The 20,475-nt window shown below is 42.4% G+C and overlaps 5 protein-coding genes across 5 annotated transcripts; 4 read left to right on the top strand and 1 right to left on the bottom strand.

Moving 5' to 3' along the window:
• Positions 1–199: 199 nt before the first annotated feature.
• On the top strand, positions 200–1,018 carry ATC70_006990 (uncharacterized protein; the record flags this gene model as incomplete). The annotated part of the gene is made up of 1 exon (XM_064826256.1): positions 200–1,018. One exon carries the CDS (start codon positions 200–202, stop codon positions 1,016–1,018), a length of 819 nt encoding a protein of 272 aa, XP_064676354.1.
• Positions 1,019–1,889: 871 nt separating this feature from the next.
• Positions 1,890–3,419, top strand: ATC70_006989 (2-oxoisovalerate dehydrogenase subunit alpha, mitochondrial; the record flags this gene model as incomplete). Its single annotated transcript, XM_064826255.1, has 6 exons — positions 1,890–2,091; positions 2,146–2,194; positions 2,255–2,375; positions 2,430–2,546; positions 2,617–2,774; positions 2,834–3,419. 6 exons carry the CDS (start codon positions 1,890–1,892, stop codon positions 3,417–3,419), a joined length of 1,233 nt encoding a protein of 410 aa, XP_064676353.1.
• A 767-nt stretch (positions 3,420–4,186) lies between these two features.
• ATC70_006988 (uncharacterized protein) lies at positions 4,187–8,078 on the top strand (the record flags this gene model as incomplete). The annotated part of the gene is made up of 9 exons (XM_064826254.1): positions 4,187–4,763; positions 4,820–5,010; positions 5,090–5,161; positions 5,226–5,855; positions 5,908–5,967; positions 6,038–7,295; positions 7,349–7,602; positions 7,666–7,833; positions 7,887–8,078. 9 exons carry the CDS (start codon positions 4,187–4,189, stop codon positions 8,076–8,078), a joined length of 3,402 nt encoding a protein of 1,133 aa, XP_064676352.1.
• A 335-nt stretch (positions 8,079–8,413) lies between these two features.
• ATC70_006987 (uncharacterized protein) lies at positions 8,414–15,696 on the top strand (the record flags this gene model as incomplete). Its single annotated transcript, XM_064826253.1, has 22 exons — positions 8,414–8,474; positions 8,531–8,746; positions 8,829–8,866; positions 8,923–9,120; positions 9,177–9,437; positions 9,509–9,790; positions 9,853–10,536; positions 10,597–12,722; positions 12,789–13,020; positions 13,083–13,186; positions 13,240–13,317; positions 13,383–13,523; positions 13,580–13,670; positions 13,748–13,942; positions 13,997–14,035; positions 14,091–14,316; positions 14,384–14,581; positions 14,639–14,766; positions 14,833–14,915; positions 14,978–15,100; positions 15,171–15,616; positions 15,677–15,696. The coding sequence occupies 22 exons, from the start codon at positions 8,414–8,416 to the stop codon at positions 15,694–15,696; spliced, it is 5,970 nt and encodes a 1,989-aa protein (XP_064676351.1).
• A 2,297-nt stretch (positions 15,697–17,993) lies between these two features.
• hrf1 (Protein transport protein yif1) lies at positions 17,994–18,875 on the bottom strand (the record flags this gene model as incomplete). Its single annotated transcript, XM_064826252.1, has 1 exon — positions 17,994–18,875. One exon carries the CDS (start codon positions 18,873–18,875, stop codon positions 17,994–17,996), a length of 882 nt encoding a protein of 293 aa, XP_064676350.1.
• Between the last annotated feature and the right edge of the window lie 1,600 nt (positions 18,876–20,475).

Below are 20,475 nucleotides of genomic sequence, written 5' to 3'. Positions count from 1 at the left end.
AGGTCTGTGCTAAATACAAAGAGATAATGCGGGGGGCGAGTCTATAACCTATAACTCAAGAGGGTATTTTTATTCGCTTTTTTTTTTTTTTTTTTTTTTTTCGATTATGCTATTCAACATTTAAAAAGCCCTGGAACATACCCTTTCTTTCTTTTCGTTTCTTTTTCTTCTTTTACTATATTTTTCTTGAGCAATTGCAATGGATAGACTTCCATTCGAGGTGTTATTACAGATATTTGGCTATCTCCCCTTCACCTCATTCGAGACCCTATATGCCGTATTTCCTCGGGTACTTTTGGACGAAGCATTGATATACAAACTTCGAAGGCACAAAGCAGAGCCTATGGTCAACTTGATATCCACCAACCTTCATGAACTGTCTACCAACACGGCCAACAGTCGAAACGAATCATCCTTATCTTTGTACTTTGACTCCTATGATCCCACACACAGATTTATTTGGACTCTGCCTGACTTTGATCGCTCACAGCATTATTTTAAAGTCAAGGATGCTTATGTGTCCCATGGTAAACTTGTGCTCAGAAGGCCTCATGATACTACTCTTTTCAGTCAAAAGTCTTTGGTATCTTTATGGGACATTAGAAAAAGCTTCCCGCCTACTCGAGCTGGCTCATTCTCTGGTGCAAGTGAGTATTCAAGAATCAAATCCCAAGAGTTGACCATTCATCAATCAGGTTGTATACTGGACTCTTGTCTGATTCCCTCAGGTACTAGTAGCAATGCCAAGAAGGTTAGCTTGGTCGACAACATGGGTGAGGAGAAAGTGATTGGGATGAGTGGTAGTGGGGAGAATATGAACAGAGTATTGCTCAAGAGGCCTACTTTACCTCCAACATACATGAGACAGGTTCCTGAAGTTGGTAAGCATGGTAAAGGCAGCAGTGCTCGTTCGGCAACATCTTTCCTCGTACCTACTTATCCGGACCCTACGTGTGGCTATTTCCTGGTCGAAAGATTTGCTATTGACATCCCAACCTTCTTGAGGCTTTATTGCTGAAATCCCAACATTTATATATATATATATATATATACATACATACTCTTCTTGTACTATCCCTTCCACCCCCCAGACATACTGTATACACTCCCCCCCAATCCTTGACAGACAGAGAGCGCCATCCTCCTGTTTCGTATAGACATCTATTTTCGGTTTCAAACATGCACCACATACATGTGAAATGCAAATCTTTTTCATTTCGTGTGTTCCCCTTTCTTCAACATGGCACATTTTCATCATTTTGTATTATGAATGCATTGATGATATATACCAAATTTGTAGTTTTCGCTTACAAATAAAATATGACATAAAATGCTATCCAATAACGTGCAGTGGAATTTACGTAAATCTGATCTTCTATTAAAGGTAAACATTGCCAACCGCTGTAAATGCAATGTCTGCAACAAGAAACTTGTATCCTATGACCATGCAATGTGTCTTATCTACTTCCTACCTGCCCTATCTTGAATTTGAGCGCTTCAGATTTATAAAGGACATGGTGTGCAATGACATTGGTAGTAGGCTTATGGAATTGGCAGTGGGTTCATAGGAAATTCACGATTGACATTGTGGAATTGTGTAAACTGACATCAGAGCATTTGATCTGCTAATACATAGTCCTTTAGGATCCTTTGAATCCATGTTATTGATCTTGAAAGCTTCATTACAGATTGCTGTAAGAATCGCAATTTGGATGCACATGCCGCATGTTGATAGAGTCAATTTCTTGTAGGTGAATCAAGGCAAAGGCATGTATGAATGTTGAACAGAAAGACAATGATGAACCAGTACGCACAAAATCAATTAAATGGCCGCGGGACAAAATTTTGCTGAATTGGTCTTTTTCTTTTGCAAAACACACAATCAAATCATGGGAAACGTTATAAGCTCGCAAAAGCATCGACAGCTGAAAGCTAAAAGTGTAGAAGAAGCAGGGTTTGAAAACTACACCGAGGTGTCCTCTTGTCACCTCGGTGGATCCATTGAGGTTGTCACGGATGAATCATGTGGAGATGCTGCCAACTTGCTCAAGATGGAGAAAGCCAATAGACAGCTCAATTTGGACGATTTCAGTAAAGTACAATGGTGCGCTTGAGAAGAATATGAACTGAACTGAGTATTGCTAGATGAAGCGACGGACGGTTGGTTGACGAAAAGACACGAATCTGTTGGCAGGTAAAGAGACATGAATAGCATCATGATGTCAATACTGAACGTTCTCTGTTTTCTTGACAGTGTGACCATTACACTATGCAATGAGAGCAAAATTGCTGGATTAGACATTGATACAACTGGATACACTGATTGCTGTCCTTCGTTTGCTAATGTGGAAGGATACCAGAGATCCAGCATGACTGTAAGTGAACCTGTACAACAATGAATGAGACTCCTGCCAACATGAATCGAGCAGTGGCAAGTGATACTAGCTGAATCTCGCATCAATGCAGACAGCCACAACTTTTACGATGTCAAGGATTCCAATGTATACTCGAGTGTCAGATTGAACATTGCCCCTGGTGGTGGCGTCGTAAGTGTTTTTTTTTTTTTTTTTTTTTTTTGTTCGGCTTGGATGTATATTGACAGTTCATATTTGACAGGCCCGTTTTCGAGTGTACGGTGAATTATCACCTGATTGGTCAGACAGATCCAAGGATTACAATCTAGCATCTGCCAAGTTGGGCGCACGCATTGTCCGTTGGACAGACCAACGCAGTGCCAACAATCCCAATATTTTGCTTGACGGCGGCACTAAAATGTAAGTGTGTGTATTGTTGTGCATTAAGGCCACCCTTAAATGAATGAAATTTGAAATAGGTCTGATGGATGGTTGACTCCGAGATCAAAGCTTGAAAAGGAAAGGAATGATTTTGTTCTGGTTCAACTAGCCACTGCTGGTGCACTCGAGTCCATCGTCATAGATACGACTGGATTTGCCAAAAACTCCCCCGCCAATGTGTTTATCCAAGGCTGCTGCAGTGAAGATGTGGATCCACATTATGATGTGTTTGCCTCTTGGGTTTGTCTAGTGCCCTTGAGCCCGGTCTTGGCTGGCGGCGAAACCACTTTTTACTTGAGCAATGTCAAGGATCCAATCACTCACATTCGCATGCATTTGATCCCTGATGGCGGTATCCAGCAGATCAAGGTCATGGGTAAGCCAGCCGTGAAAGAAACAAAGCAGCAATTGCTGATTGAGCAAGCACCTGAAGTCATTGTGATTGAGCAAGACTCTGAAGAGGATGATGATACCCTATCCCTTATTGTGGAAGAGATACTTGATACACCGGTCATCGAGCAACTGAGCACTGTGAAACTGTGTGCTGTGAACCAGCCTCCATCTTCTCCTACTTTTAGCAGAGGAGAAAAACGGGCTCGAAAGAGTGCGTCTACCAGTGTTTAAATCACTACTGTAAATAACATTGATTGTATAAAAAAAAAAAAAAAAAAAAAAAAAAGAGCAAACGGTATCGCCTTTCATGTATTTCATTACGGTGGCTGAAAATTGAAATGCGAACAATTGACAGCTCAACAAAACAAGTACAAGTTGGCATTGAGCCCTACAATGACAAAGTAAGATCTGGAGCATTATTTACGGATGAACCCTATAAAATAAACAAGGCGGTCATCTTTCAACATCTAATGAGTCCAGCCATAAAGACAGCCTGGCTACCAAAAGAGCTCATCTACTTGCTGTCAGTCTTCAATCCATTCGAGACAGATGAAGGCTTTTCATGTGGCAGTGTGTGTAACAGTTCAGGTTTACGCCATGTTTAATATGAAAAAAGCGCAATTAGATCAGACTCTATACTTTACCTAAATGGACAATTTCTTTATTTATAGTGCAAATTTGACCCGGTTGATTGTGTCATTAGGATATGATAATAACAACTGCTTGGATCCAACCTTAAACATCGTGTATAATGAAATCAACCATCCATTGGCACAGGTGAAAATACATCATGGCACACAATTGATTTGACCACCCGCTACGTGTGATAGAATCAGCATTTAAAATTGTTTATGGATACGGCTCGATCATGAAATCACTTTCTTTCTCTCTTTTCTCTCTCTCTCTCTCTCTCTCTCTCTCTCTCTCTGCTTGCTTTTCAAAGCCTATAGCATATATACACTCAATCTCAATTCCTTCTCTCATATCAAATACGAGACATGTCAAACAGTCCTGCGCCTGCATCCAGAGTAGCCGACTATTTCTTTGTGGCAGGACTCCATGATAGCCTTTTAATACCAACATACGAATCTGCAAAGAAATACCAAAGAACAGGTGACAGTGACGTATCTTATTACCAGCAACAGGAACAGGCAGTGTCAGGTAATGCAGCCATGGCAGAGTCTCCACCACCACTCGACACGATGGAGTCCAACGTACGACCTGTAGTGGGCAATCGTGGTCGTGGTTATACAGTGGCCGAGCCACCAATGTTACGTTCCACTCTATCGGAAGCAGCCACTTCCGCTTCCTTGTTGGGCGTACTAGACCACGTACAAAATGTCATTGATAATTTCGACAAGGAGAGAGACACAGCCCGAGACAATGTCATTGCAGTACAAGGCCCTTACACGGAGAAATACAAACGAAGCGATAGCGACAAGACGATTACAATGAACTCCAATCATAGATCCAGCGTCTACTCAATAGACGAAGCAACTCGACGCATGTCCATCAGAGATGCCCATACATCGACATCTACCAGAAAGTGGAGAAGCCCATCTGATCCCAAAATCTGTAAGTGTGTGCTTGGAAGGCGTTTTAGAAAGAACTAATGAGGCGCAATCAAGTAGTGGACAAGACAAAGCGGTACTCCACTATGTCTGTGCAAAAGTCAACATCGACAGAAAGTGTGCCAGCAATTCCCTTGGAGCCAGAGGCTGTGCCCAACATACTTGATCTCAAGTACACGCCTACTGTATTGATGCGATATCCAAAAGCCAACTACTCGATTGATACGCCTTTTCCTGCTTATGTAGCCATGGTAAGACAAACAAGTTTAAGGGCTTTTGTTATGTTTAAATTAGCAGTAGAAATTGATCTCTATTATCTTGTGTCTGTAGTTTTGCTTTCCAAGAGATGTGTCCCTGTATTGTGGCGATATACCACCCCCACCAGAACAGTGTCACTCATTCGTAAGTGTCGCAAACATCAAGCTCAAACAGCAACTCATCTCTCTCTCTCTCTTTCACGTAACAGACAATGACAGACGAAAACGGAGCGACAGTGTATGGCACATGTGTCGTATTTTATGAGCGACTGACAGACAAACTCAAGAAGCCAGTGAACGATGCTATCCGAGAGTGGGTCAAAGCCAATATGGCTACCAGCACAATAGAATATGCGCAACATTTGCAGGGAAAGATCGATGTAGAAAAGGCAGAATTAGAAAAAGCAACCAAGGATCAGGCACAGATGACGGTTGGCTTATCGAAGCAGGAAAAAGATGGCCACTTGGCAGAGATTGAAGAGCGGATCCGAACTTGCCATGAGAACATTGGACTTTATAAAGAGTTGCTGGAGCCTGTCAAGATGGGCGTGTGCACTGCAGATGACGTTTGGGTGCCCAAAAGCATTGGCTTGCTAGGAAAACTGCCTTGGATGGATCTGTTTAGTGATTGGATTCGTATCTTGCTGGATAACATTGTGGGTGTGGGTGGCCATCGCAACAATGCAAATCCTACCATCGATATTGAGTCCACCGTGATCAATTTGATTGAGGAAGTGCCATTGCCGCCTCCTGGCCGCTTCGAGATAGGACTGACCATCAACAAGAGACCGCTGTTCTTTTCAAGGCCGCCTATCAATCAAGTGCCCATATTGAAGAATGTAAGTGCTTTGCTGCTTGGGAAGCTGCATGTGTATTGACTCTATCTTGCAGTTTTCTTTATTTCCTCTGTTCCGTGCTCTATCACCTCATCTGATTCTTGCAGTGTTAGAGGTACGTGCTATAGCAGACGACCACTTGTTGACACTCACGCATATATATATATATATATATATATATCTAGACTCTACTAGCAGAAGGCAAAGTTGTATTTTTATCCAAGTATTCAGGGATGCTTTCACTTGCATGCGAGTCATTTCGTTACTTGCTGTTTCCCTTTTATTGGCAATTTGTGTTTATTCCGGTTTTACCAGAGAGACTCTTGACATGCTTGCAAGCCCCTGTGCCCTACATGATTGGCTTTCAGGGCAACATGCTAGACTTGGAAGACCACGCACCAGAAGATGTTTGTATAGTGAACCTGGACAGCAACAGTATGCATCAGAGCCAGAGATCGATGTCGATACCCGACAGACAGAGACGCAAGCTTCAATCTGCACTAGAACAGTATGCTCCTCTGCACACCAAATGCAAAATCCCCTATGGAGTCCCTCTGCCTGTACAGTGCACTTTTCCCAAGGGCAAGATGATCCTAAACTGCACCCGTTCCAAAGCGACAGACATCTTTATCAGCCCTGCCAGATCAAGGGACTCTGAAAGCTCAGATACAACTTCTGTCTGGTCTCACCCTGCATCCTTCATGTCCAAGCCCTCTGGCTTTTGGTCAAGCAATGCAAGCACACGAAGCTCCAACGAGTCGTCTACGTCCATCAGTAACACGACACCAATCAAATCCAACACTCCTATTCCACCCAAGATTAATACAACAACAGAGCACATGCTGCCCCAGTTTCCTGGATCTGCAATGCTGTCCACCAGTGCTGGCAACTACGCATCCTCTTCGACAAGCTCATTGCATAGCCCTCCTATGAGCCCCATTAGACCCACTACAAGCATCCAATCCATACAGTCTACTTCCTCCAATCTCTCGCGCTCTCCCAACCAACGTGTCTCCATGCCAGCTCCCATGACAGCTGCAAATGTCACTCCACTGGACAAACAAAACTCGTACAGAAAAGCCAACTACAGACGCTCTGAGCCTCCTCCCAAGCCCACAGAACAAGACAACTCGTCAAAGACACGGCTTGTCAACTTCATGTCCAAACCAAAGGCCGTGTTCCAGCAGCTGGAGCATACCGAGCCGAGTACTAACAATGTAGCATCCTCGCCTCGCATCTCTATCACTTACAATGATACTTTTGATCACGGCTATCACAACCAAGTGCCGCGTCGTGTCAAGCACATTGAAGGGCACATCATGGCCGAGATTTTCACCTCCGAGTTGGGCAGATTTCAAGGCTATCGTTGTGTATGTGGAAGACAGGTAGCAGAGGACGATGAAGAGAGCCAGAGAAAACCTCGCATGTTTATGTGCTGTCAAGGTAATATAGTGCAGTATATGTGTTTATTCTATTACTCACTGTGCGCTGTGTAGAATGCCATCTCGTGACGCACGACACTTGCACAGATCAAATTTTGCATCCCTGTTTGCCTGCCTGCTTTGACGAGCAAAAAGTGCATGACGCCTTTATTCGCATGTTTGCTTCCTTGCTATACAATTATCGCACTGGATTTGTGGATCATCTGGAATCAAGCTCCATTACAGCCAATGATGCCAATGGCAATGCTAAAAAGGGCGTTTATTTCTCCAAGGAAAGGTTTTTGAAGCATTCCGACAAGGATACACGGGTATGTTGGCACTGATACAAACAATCCTGCTTTTTCACTCGCATACTGATTCCTCGGGTTTAGGGCTTTCTGTCAAACTTGAGCAATTCGCAAATGTTTACTCAGTTCATCACCGATAGATTACTCAAGTCGAGTCAAGATCCCGAGATTCTGGTGTTTGATGAATACATCAAGCTCAAGCTGAACCGCTCTAAGCTCAAGTTTGTCAAGGAAGAGACGCCTTTTCTCAATGTAAGTGGATGATGGTGAAGGCTGCAATGTGTGTACTGACTGTATCTGCACAGGATGAATCATTCAGAGTGTCGCAGATCATCTGGGCAACACCACCACCCAATGTAAAGGTCATTAACCAAGGCGATTGTAAGAGATTCCCCACCAATCTTCGGTTCCTGCAAGAGCATTCCACTGCCACTACTCTTACTACTAATAATTATAATGCTGCTACTACTACTACTACTACTACTACTACTACTTAGACCCACATTGTACATTTTCATTTCTCGTATTTGCAATTTATCTTTAATATCTCTCTCATTCATAACATCTAAAGTTATCTGTCTAAATAAACGAATAGCCATTGATCGAAGCTTATACATCACACGGATGGCGTATCACATCAAATTGCGTGATGGCCATGATGCGCGCGTGGTTTTTTTTGACATGTTGACTCTATCCATTTTGGCTCGTGTCAAGATTCAAAACGCGGTACATGAACTTGGCGATTTCTGTAACATCCATTTAAAGGCGACCTGTCGTGAAATTGATGCAAAAAGCGTACTCTTTTCTTCTTTTTATTCGCCTATTCTACAAGATGAACGATACCACTGAAGATTTGCTCAAGCTCTTCTTGCATGGCGTGGACACCATTGAAAGTAAATAGCGTGCTATAGTGTACTTTATGAATCTTGTTCTCAGCTTATTTGTTCAGACATCCATGCATTCTTACAACAGTCTATTCAAAACGGCGTTTCTCCCGATGCTTGCTGTGCCTTGGTATTTCCTCTCTTTCTACATGCAATCAAGCGCCCCGCAAACCAGCTTCAAGTGTATGTTGATATCTTGGTAGACATTCACTCTTATTCGAGCCAGTGTGCTATGATGGACGACAATATCATTTTTAAAGACGTAGCCGGCATACTCCATGGTAAGAGAGAGAGAGAGAGAGAGAGAGAGAGAGAGAGAGAGATACACATACATACAATCATACAACTTACATATACAACTAGAATCCTTACATTTGTACCAAACAGAAGGCGACTTTACAGTAAGCGAACCAGTATGGAATGCACAGATCATGTACACTAAATCGTGCATTGGCAGACATTATTCGACAACGCATTAGGCAAGGATCAAATCATGCGAGTTATAACACTTGCAAGCACTGCTTGCTTGGATGTGTTGAGATCATTCAATGGCTCAGAGTCAGAACCTCTCTGCGACACATTATGGCATCTTATTCCCAAATCAATCAATATGCTTGTAGCAAAGGTGGATGGACAAAATATTGCTGTCATTACCGTAAGTACTGTGCTATGCTGAATCTTTACTCGCCTTTTGTCTGACTCTGTGGATAGAAAATGGCAGCCATTGCCGAGTCCTTGTTGTGCCAAAATCTCATCACCCCTACAGACGATGAAGTATCTTTCTTGCTGAACAGCATGGTCGCTGCTACTTTTAAATGCATCATGTTTGCTGAACATGTCAACATTGTCGCATCTTGCGTCTCGGCAGTCTGTACAGCTGCCCCTGATCTAAGCCTGCCATATACATCAGACTTATCAGACCTTGTAAATTCGTTGGCGGCCTCCCTGGTCCACTCCAACAATCACACCTTGGTGAGTTCAACTCGGCATACACGCACATACACACATAGACAACGTATGCTCATTCCATTATCTCATTCCAGTGCAAGGCTATGTTTAATGTCTCTTTCTTGCTGGCGAGAAACAATGCTGTTACACCTTGGCTCTCTGACTTTGATACCATCCAATACGACGATCCTGAAATTGAACTGCTCAAGGAAAACATTGCCTCTGCTCATGCCGCTCCTGTTGACCAAGTGGATTTCACACAAGTTCAAGATATGGCAGTTGTGTATGATAATTATGAAGCCAAGGCAAGCGACATCATTACTAAATTGGTCTCTATTGAAAATGGCTCGGATGAGTGCTTTATGTTACTGAACAATGTAAGTAGCCACATGTCCATCTCACACAAAAGATACCATTGACACACGTCTTGCTTGTTTAGCTTGAATACCTGGCTGTCCACTCTGATGCCAGTTCTGTCGAGTCCATGTGCAAACCTCGTATGAAGCAAATCACTGAATACGTCACTCAGCTTCTTCTCAAGGACCCTGCTATTGCTACTGCCATCGTCAGCCGCATTGGCTATGAACCCTCCGAGTTCCTCAAAAAGCACCTTCATTTCGCATTACCCTATGCTGTGATCTATACCCAGGATCAGGATGCCTTGCTTGGTCTCTGCAATGTCTTTGATCAATCTCCCATTGATTTGGTTCGACAAGGAGCCAGCGATATTGCCATTGCCATCCTCCTCGAAGAAGACTCAGACGTCCAACACGCTGGTGAAAGAAAACTGATTGAGATTTGTCGTGAAAGAGATATTTTGGAACAGCTTGTGGTAGACAAGCAAACCAGCATGATGACTACTATTGCAATGAACCTGGGTCACCCTACTCAGGGTCAATTGTACCACAAAGCCATGGAGACCATTGATCGTACCATGAATGGCGCAAAATCCAAGCTCTCAGCTCTCTTGAATGAATTCCTCCTGGCCATCTTTGAAGAAATGTTCAGCTACATTAATCAAATCAGAAGCCACTCTCCAGACGTGCAATACCCTTATGCGCTCCAGTCCTTGAAGATCATCATGCATTTACTGGAAGAAAATATCAACAATCACAATCGTCATGTAAGCACAACCGCGCATGCTGCTGCTCTGCTGTATTTCTCATTTTTGTGTCTATTGTAGTTGATGAAGATTTTTGAGAGTGTGCTTGAGCTGCCCAACATGCAATTCCAAGCGCTCTCTCTGTGGAAAACCTACATTGAACATTTGAGCAAAGACGCTGTTCGACTCAACATCAATGCCATCATCCAAGGATTATGCAACCTACTTGTGGTCAGCCCCTCTTCCATTCGTGTCCAAGTAGCCACCACGCTCCATGACTTGCTGGTTCACAACAGAGGTCTCACCGCCGAGGATTACGCCAATTTCCCCGTCTTGCCCCACTTTGAGGAACTCGCTGCTGCCAAGAGCTTGGTTCAAGAGCGCCAGAAAGCCAAGGTCGAAAACGAGGTTCTCAATATCATTCTGGGATTCTCCAAGTTTGACGACGGTCTCGTACTGTCCAATCTTCAAAAGCTGCAAAATATCCTTGCCAACAATCCCTACAACCGTTGCGAGGTCGACAGACTCTACGCCCATCTGATCCATCTGATCCGCAAGTACAGCACGCATGAAATGATCTCTTACTACGCTGCTATCTGCCTTGGTTTGCTTGGTGCTAATGATCCCAGTGCAGTCAGAATGAGAGCTATTGATGACACTGTGTTTGTCATGCGCAACTACAATAACGACGAAGAGAACATGGACTTTATCTACGATCTGATTATCAATCACATCTTCCCGTCTTACAACACTACCAATGATGAGACCAGCCGCCATTGCATGGAATACTCTATCCAGACCTTGCTGCAAATCGCTGGATTCCGTCCACCCAAAAAAATGAGACGCGATGGCCTGTTGCTCGCATACAATCGCTGGAGAAGATTTCCGAGAGAAGTGCAAGAGTTTCTAGCTCCTTTCCTCGAGTCTGCCTACCAAGGCGCTTGGCCTGACGTGCATGTGGAATACCCCATCTTTACCAAGGCTCGTACCTTCAAGGACTGGGTGCACAAATGGTATATCTGTATGACCAACGAAGCTCGTGGTACAGCCGCACGCATATTCAAAGCGTGTCTCCCTATGGTCCAATCTGACATGACTGACATTGCGCTTCACTTGCTCCCTTACTTGGTTGTACACACTGTTCTGTCTGGTATCGGCGATGCTGGACTTTCTGTTGCTAGGGAACTCCAAATTGTCCTGGACATCAATGCCAAACCCGCTGAAAACCCTGAGAAGCTTAGCATGAACCGTTACGCACTTCAAGTGGCTGTTGCTATTACTGGATACTGTCGTAAATGGCTGCACCGGGTAGGTCGTGATGATCTTAGCTTGACAAGCATGGTGGACCGTATCAACGCTTTCTTGCGCCAAATACCTGACCGAGACATGGGTGTTGCTGCTTTCAATACTGGTGCCTATCCACAGGCTATGATGCACTTTGACACGTACTTGAAAGAGCATTTCGACAACAAGATACCCAACACAGACGCCGCCATGGTCAACTATTTTCGTCACATTTATCTTGAAACAGAGCAGCTCGAGGACTATAAGGCCTTGATGAGCGCTTACACCGCAATTGTAACTCGTGATGAACAAATCGCTCAGCATGTGAATCTTGGTGAATGGGATTACGCAGAAATTTTGTACAAGAGCAAGATTAACGATAGTCCTTTGGATTTATCAGCTTACACTGGCTACTTGGAATGCTTGTCCAAATCAAACAGATTCGGCTCTTTACTCTACGAGGTTGACAACAAACTTACCGGCTCAATTCCATGGCAACCGCAGATCAACTCTTACCGTATTGATGCTGCCTGGCATGTGGAAGATTGGCCAGCCCTTGAAAGGGCCGTCAATAAGCCAATGGAGCGAAATGTCCGTGCTCTTGTGGGTTGTGCACTTCATCAGATGAAGAATAACTTGCCTATTCAGCTGACGTACACAATTGATGAAGCAAGAGCCAACATCACAAAGCAGATCGCCATGGCCACTTCGGAATCATACAGAAAATGCTACCCACAGATATTTGAGTTGCAAATGTTGCAGGAGCTGGAGACCTCTCAAGAGCTGTGGAGCAAGCCAGATGCAGTCAGTCAAATTCAAGCCATTCAGCCTCTCTGGGACGACTCCCTCCGAAGAATCATGCCGCGCTCACAATACAGATTGAACTTGCTTGAACTTCGCAAAGCAGCACTCTTTGACATTAGGTAAATGTGTGTGTAGTATCGCATTGTAGAGAGGATTCACTGACGCCTATGTTTGTTTGTGTGTAGAGGTTCCAATTTGACCAGGGCGTATGAGGCAAAGCTTTGGCTGAACTTGTATAGAGAGAACAGAAAACTGGGTGACATGGTGGCATCTCTTGATGCATTAAAGCACGCTGAGCACCTCTCTGGGCGTGAACTACATTGTGAAATGGCGAAATGGTTCTGGAAGAAAGGTTCAGTCTCTAAAGCCGCGCGACTCCTCCTCCATTACAACAGTCCAGAAAAGTGGGACCCACATGTAAGTTTGATACAGAGCATAGTGAGTGTTGAAGCAGTGTATTTATTATGCTTCTCCTGTAGGACGCACTATTGATGTCAGATATCTTTTTGGAGAGACCCAGCATTCTCAAGGATGACAGTTGTAGAGCCATTCTCAGATATGCTTTGGAAATTGAGCCTGAAAAGCAAGTACTTTCCACATAAAGAGATTGCAGTGATACTGACATTCTTTAAAAAGGCTTGAAAAAGCATTCTACAACACTGCAACCTACTATGTGAACCGTAAACCTCGTTCTGCACCTGCCTCGGAAGCCTTGTAAGTCTATCGGATGCCCTCATGTTGCTGCATCTCACACTCACAGACTCTTTCTCTCTCTTTAGCCTGAGGCTCCATTCATATGTCATCAGATTATCTATCCAGGCACTTGAACACGGCTCCAAATATTACTACACCACAATGTCTCGCCTGTTCAACTATTACTTTGATAACGAAAAGCTGGTGAAAGATGCCAAAAATGAATCGTAAGTCTCTTCTTTTCTTGTATGAAAATGCAACAGTCTGAAACTTGTTTTTACAGTGGTACCGAGACAAACAAGAGAATCCTCGAATGTGCTGACAAAATCCATGATTTAATGCTCAAGGCGGTCGAGTCTATTCGTCCCTTCCAAGTAAGTAGAGCGAGATAGAGAGAGGGGGCACATTATGTTATGTCTGTTGATACACTGCTGACATTGCGCTACTCTAGTTTATCTTGTTCCTGACCAGATTGACCTCGCATTTGAGCACTGACAACGAAAACGTCGCTACCTGCTTGCAGAATATAATCACGATCTGCTTTGTCAACTATCCTCTCAATACCATTTGGCTCTTGTTGGGTGCTTTGGACTCTGATTCTGCTCTTGTAGCAAAAAGAATGAAGACCATCTTTGATAAGGCCAAGGTAAAACTAACAACCACACACTGGAGGAAACTTAAATACTGACTGTTCTTCCAGGCACAGAGTCCTGATAACTCAATCACTGGAATCATACAAGTAAGCACCTGTATTCACTCAAATTGACTTGTTACTAACACTACTGAATATACAGCAAGCCACTGCCGTCAAAAACGCTTTTCTCGAAATATTGAATACTCCCTCTGATGCTGATATTATTGATTTGAATGACCGTGGCCACCGCAATCCATTTGCCCACCTCCAGGACCTCAGTATCTATCTGCCCAATGAAGCCACAATGGTGCCTACTTTGCCTGGCCATATTAGACAGAACGATAATTCCATCAACCCGTTCCCGAACGCTCTTCCCACTATCAAATGTGAGCGTGAACACACAAAAACATGTCCACACCACAATTTTGCTCATACTTTCTCTACGTTTTTTAGTCTTTGATAGCAAGGTGGCTGTTATGAAATCAATGCAAAGGCCAAAGCGTATCAAGATTACGGGCTCTGATGGTGAGGTCTATAGCTTTTTGTTAAAGAAGGAGGACGATTTGCGCAACGATGCTCGTACTATGGAGTTCTTTTACATGATCAACCATTTCCTCAGAAAAAATGCTCAATCTCGAGACAGCGATCTCTGTAAGTTGTCTGTGATTGCTTGCAGTGACACTCCAGGATGTTAACACTCGAAATTAGACATTCGTACCTTTGCCATCGTGCCACTGGGTAAAAGATGGGGTTTGATTGAGTGGATCGATAACCTCGCCTCGCTAAAGTCCATTGTCAATGGGTATTGGGAGGCTAGTGGTAACTTGTCAGTCAATGTGAGTAATCGCTGTTCCCATGGTGTTGTTGTAGCATTGCTTGAACTAACTCAATGGCGATTGTAGCAAATTGGCCAAAAGATGAGTGCCCAAAAGTTAAGTCTCGGTAGAGAAAAGGCAAAGTATTTCATAGACCATATTCTGCCCATGTAAGTAATCTTCTTTTTTCATTGAAGCATGCTCGTACTGATGGTGTGCCGTCGCTCCATAGATCACCTCCAGTGTTTTATAAGTGGTTTTTGAAACACTTTCCCGAGCCAAACCAGTGGTTAGCAAGCAGAACAAGATATATCAAGACCCTTGCCGTCATGTCTGTCGTTGGCTACATCGTCGGGTAAGCCCATATGCCACATGTCTTTTTGAAATCATGGTCTGCTCACATCTCTCTTTCTACTTGCTTTTAGCCTCGGCGATCGTCATGCCGACAACATCATGTTCGATGTAACCAACGGCGACGCGGTCCATGTGGACCTTAACCTAGTGTTCGGCAAGGGTTCTACTTTACCTACGCCAGAGATTGTGCCTTTCCGTCTTACGCATAACTTGGTTCATGCAATGGGTATCCTGAAGACCAAAGGTCTCTTCACTACTACTTGCGAGACTACGCTTCTTGTCTTGTTACGCAACAAAGACTCCCTGTACAGCGTATTTCAAACATTGTTGAATGAATTGGATGCAACAGAAGCCGCTACCCACAAGCTATCTCTCCGTAGCACTCAAAAAGGTACTGACAAGATCATGGCCTCTTTGACGAACAAATTCAAGATTGAGCAAAACGCTGTGAATGCCAAGATTAAAGAGCTGATACAATCAGCTACGAGCAATGAGAAACTCGGCCAAATGTTTGCAGGTAAATCTCTGTATTTCATATCATCATCAAGCATGGACTAACTCGTTTGTTCTGATTTAGGATGGGCACCCTTTGTTTGAGTTGTTGCAACCATGCCCACTTCTTCGATCGCCCTGGTTCGTTTTTTTTTGATTTTCTTATCTGTCACTTGTCAACATTATAATGTACAGTATCTTTGCTTTCTGTGGTCTCAAGGTCAATTATCATCTCTTTCTCGGCTATTATCTGATCTCATTGTATGCATCCATTCACTTATCATTACACATTTCATCGACTAAGTCAAAGATAATTTCTTTGCCTTTCTCATATATTCAGTCCCTAGACATTTTTACAATCCTGCTAATATGAAAACAGAGTTTCCAGGCATCTGTCTGGCCTGGCTCATATCATAACATAATAAATGTTTAGTCCCTAGGAAAGAAGTTGATCTAGAAAGAATTTTGATATAGTGGCTCTATTAAATATAGAACGCAAGGAAAATAGCGTGGATAACGATAGTGCTATGTAATTTGCCACCTACTAATCATACGCTTCAAAAGCATCTATATATTACTGTATTGCCTTTATGATGAAAAGGGCATTGATGAGCTTGCCAGCCAGCCCCACCAGCCAAAATCAACTCAAACCCAGAGCATTTTATCTGTTCAAGATTGGCCAATTTTTTGCCTTTCTTCGACTTGGTTGAACTCTTTTGTGAGATTCGACTATACAAGTTGTGATGATCACCCTTTGCTTCCTAATACAGCCCCTGGTGGTAGGGCGAAGTGGTAGAAACTCCCGTATGCCAACGGGAGGATCCCCGGTCCAAATCTTGGTGAACGCAAGTTGTTTGATTTTTTGACGTAGTACTGATGTCCTCGTTTGGTGTTTTGTACTCTATCCATTATCTATATTTTGACGATTTCCGCAAGACTGTATTGGCTCTAGGTGTCGCACCTTATTAGTAGTAGATTTCTTTCCCAACTTAATTCAAAAATATCTTATTCCCCTTCATTGCAGACATTGGGTCCACCAACAGTCTTTTCTATCCCTCAGTATGACATTTAAAGGACTTTAAATAAAACCTGGAGATCGACTCCTCTACAAAAAAAAAATGCTTCCTTAAGCTTTCCTGGAGTACTTTTCAAGGCACATCCAATGGTACCTAGTAATATCGATGTTTTAAATAAACTTATTGAGCAATTTATGAAAATACGAAAAGAGGTTCCTGGCCAAAATGTCGAAATTTTACATATAAAAATTCCACAAAGACGATTTCAGAGGTTGCTTTGGATCGATAGAAACATTTTGATTCAGGATATACCACAATAAAAGTTTTCACTATCAAAGTAAAAAATGCGATCGTTTGATTTTCAATGAAAACAATGAGGGGTACCTCATGCTTTTTGGTCGATTTTTGGCCATGTTTTTTTGATCCCCAAAAAGTTGAGCAAAGGTGTCAGAAAGTAACTATCAGATGAGAGCAACCGTTTTAGGCTATTCTGACAATCTAAAACGGCCTTGGACGCTAGAAAACGCAGCTCAAATGTACCCAGATTTTGCTGTATCAGGGACGTTAATGACTAAAAAGTGGAAATACCAGTATGCTGCTTGCCCGTATATGAAGTAACTACGTTTATATGGATGTAAAGCATCACATAAGAATCAGATCCACAGATAATATAAAGGGTTATTATGTGTAGGTGGAGGGTCAAAATGAAAGTAGCAGTATTTTGATAAGATACGCAAGGGCAATCAGTAACATGAGCTGCCGCTGCGCAGGTTGGTTCTCTACCTTCGCTTCGCTTCGGTGAGAACCGTCCACAGCATAAACACTTATATGGTTAATGATTATATATCAATCAACAATCAGGGTTCTTCCAACATTTTAGCTATATTAATTTTGGGATATTAGCCAAAGGCCTGCGGCAGTACGAGCCGTTTGAATGTAGGTTGGTTTCCACCGGAGCGAAGCGTAGGTTAGGAGACCACCCGAAATGTCGAAAGGCTTGTATGATATAATAAGGATGCCATGCTGCACCATACCAGTAATGTCTGATGGAAGTAATATTCGGTATATAGCATTCTGTACAATATGATTAAAAGCACTATAAATATACACAGCTGGAGGCCTATTGACAGAACAAATAATACGCAAAACCAGTTTCGTTCGCTGAAAAGGCAAAAAATATTTTACCCCTGAATTTTGTCCATCTAACCCCTTTTTCCTGATTTGTATGCAAATTCTGTCACTATTGAGAACATAATAGACGAGACAGATTTTAACAAATAAAACAAATTTATTTTTGATATTAGTTTGTATATAATTGAATAGAAGAAGATTATTACACTATGTCTTTTGTAGAATTAAGAAACGACTTTTGGCACTAGATTTGTATCAGAGAACAGTAATTTCATCAGCAGCAGATGCATATTCATCGCCAGTCTCATCAGGCTCTTGAGAACCCTCAACGGAAGCAGCAGCATAACCATCTCTGTAGCCATCATCATATTCATCGTTATCATATTCGTCTTCGTCTTCGTCTTCGTCTTCGTCCTCTTCATCTTCATCTTCCTCATCCTCTTCTTCCTCTTCTTCATCAGGCTCTTCTTCATCTTCTTCTTCACCTTCATCAATGTCCAAGTCTTGATCTACATCTTGGTCTTGATCCAAATTGAGGTCTTGATCTACATCTAGATTTTGATCTACAGTTTGGTCTTGATCATCATCAAATGATGCAGGCTCTCCTGTGGTATCATTAATGGCAGAAGAAAGATCAGCTTCGGTATCTTCAGCAACGGCGGTTTCATCATCGGCAGCAGAGTACACACCAGCTTCTTCTGCACTCAATTCACTAGTATTTGTTTCTCCTTCTTCGTTAAAATCGGGAGCATTAGCAAACGTAGCATCTGCTGTGGAGGCGTACAGATCAGAATCATCAAAGGTAGAGGAGTAAACATCAGTGTCATCTTCAGCAATAAAGCTTTTGTCCGCAACTTCTTGCTCTGTGTGCTTGTTAGAGCCATGGCGTCTTATTAACTTTCTTCTAGATAGTCTCAATGATCGCTTCAAGGGAAGAGTTGATTCAGTACTTGGAATAACTGCATCAGCGACACACGGCACAACTGCATCGGATTGGTCAATAGCGACACAGCCAGGTATGCCGGCAGCCATATTTGCGGTTACATCAGCTGCACCAGGAACGTCAACAGCATAAACAGAGGATGCTAACATGGCTAACGCGGCAATAGAGAAGAGAGATAGAATGTTTAAATGCATTATAAAGTGTATAATTGGATAAGAAAATGATGTATGAACACGGCGAGCAATTCCTTTATATACGAGAAACAGATACATAACAGCTGTCATTGGTTTAACCTTTTAAGATGTTGATAAATGTGTTTGACTCCATTTGATTGTTGTTTTATTTGAAAACTCCTCTTCTACAATATTGCGCTCCTTGATCTTCATCTCAAAGGACCAACAGAACAATTTCTTTTTACAGATGTTCTAAATACCGTTGAATAGAAACAGCCAAGTAAAAAACCTATTGCTAATCTTTCTACTATGCTATGATGTAGTCTAAGTCTACAGATATAAATATAAAACGAACACTAGTGAACACATCTAATCAAAATACTGCGATTTTAGGCACAAAACGCCCATTATTGGAATCAAAAATCAATTAACCACCTTGAGCGAGGATGTCTGATTTCATTAATTAATGTTTTTGAAAGCACCTACTACTTTTCAGTGTAGCATAGGTAGAGTAGCATGGTGTGTGGTAGTGGCATGAACGTGGTGTTGCAAGGAATAGAATGAGGAGGACTATTACAAATCTCCTTTATGCTAATGGAGTACATCACTGTGTTTGAATGAAGAGATGTATTGTCAAGACTTGATGGAAGAGAAAGGGGTAAGATCGTCCTCGACTCCTTGATAGAGCATCATTTTCTATGGCCCAGGAGTTATTTATCTTTTAAAGCATCACAGAGTCATCTGTGGATGGCTATACTCAATGCTCGGAATATATGCATGTTGCTAGCCTCACATAGTGTCACTCACTATGCAAATTGTATAGATGCAATGCATTAGCCCTATAAGCTGTACTGGTCATATTACTACATTATACATTGAGCATTGCAGCTTGATCATCCGTGCGGATTATGAACACAGGTATCTTCAACATTCTTATCCTTCTCTCCCGACACCTATCCTCTGCCATAAATCGATATAGATTTGGAGATGGTATTTATTATATAAAAAGTTGCTGATGAGGTACGGCATGGCATTTCTTTATTGCTCACTCACCGTTTGACATGGTTATAGTATACTACCAAGAGTTGACATTAATGTAAATCAAGCATGCCGAATTTCCACAGGAAAATGTACTCCATATTGACTATTGGGCTACATATGAGGCATAGTGGCTATCAGATAGTCATGAAGCTTTCGATTGACAGTATGAATGAACACAATATATGATATTTGTTAGATGCCGGATATGCTTCAGCTATTTCCATCTCCATCAGTGAAGGTCTTGTATACTATTCATGAATTGAAATAAAAGAACAATGTATTTAAACATTGGCTATGGTAACAATCAATGTTCAATGTGAAATACAGGACATATTATTCGACGCAATATACATTTGGAAATTGAAGTATTTTTCGGACTAGATTACGGCTTTTGCGCACTACTCAATGTCCAAAAATTAGGAACAAAGTGTGTTTTTTTTCCTAATAGAGTCATATGCGTAATAAATCGTACCCTTCTTGATGCGACATGTCAAATTACAGCCAAGCTTTAGCCGCTTCAAAAAGTAAATGCTTTTCTTTCCTATTATATATAGCAGCAAAATATTTCAATACAAATAAA

The sequence above is a fragment of the Mucor velutinosus genome (genome assembly GCF_035048745.1).
Source record: "Mucor velutinosus strain NIH1002 chromosome Unknown tig00001549, whole genome shotgun sequence".
NCBI classification, from domain to species: Eukaryota; Fungi; Mucoromycota; class Mucoromycetes; order Mucorales; family Mucoraceae; genus Mucor; species Mucor velutinosus.
The sequence above is the reverse complement of the archived record's forward strand: the minus strand, read 5'-3'. Positions and strand labels throughout refer to the sequence as shown.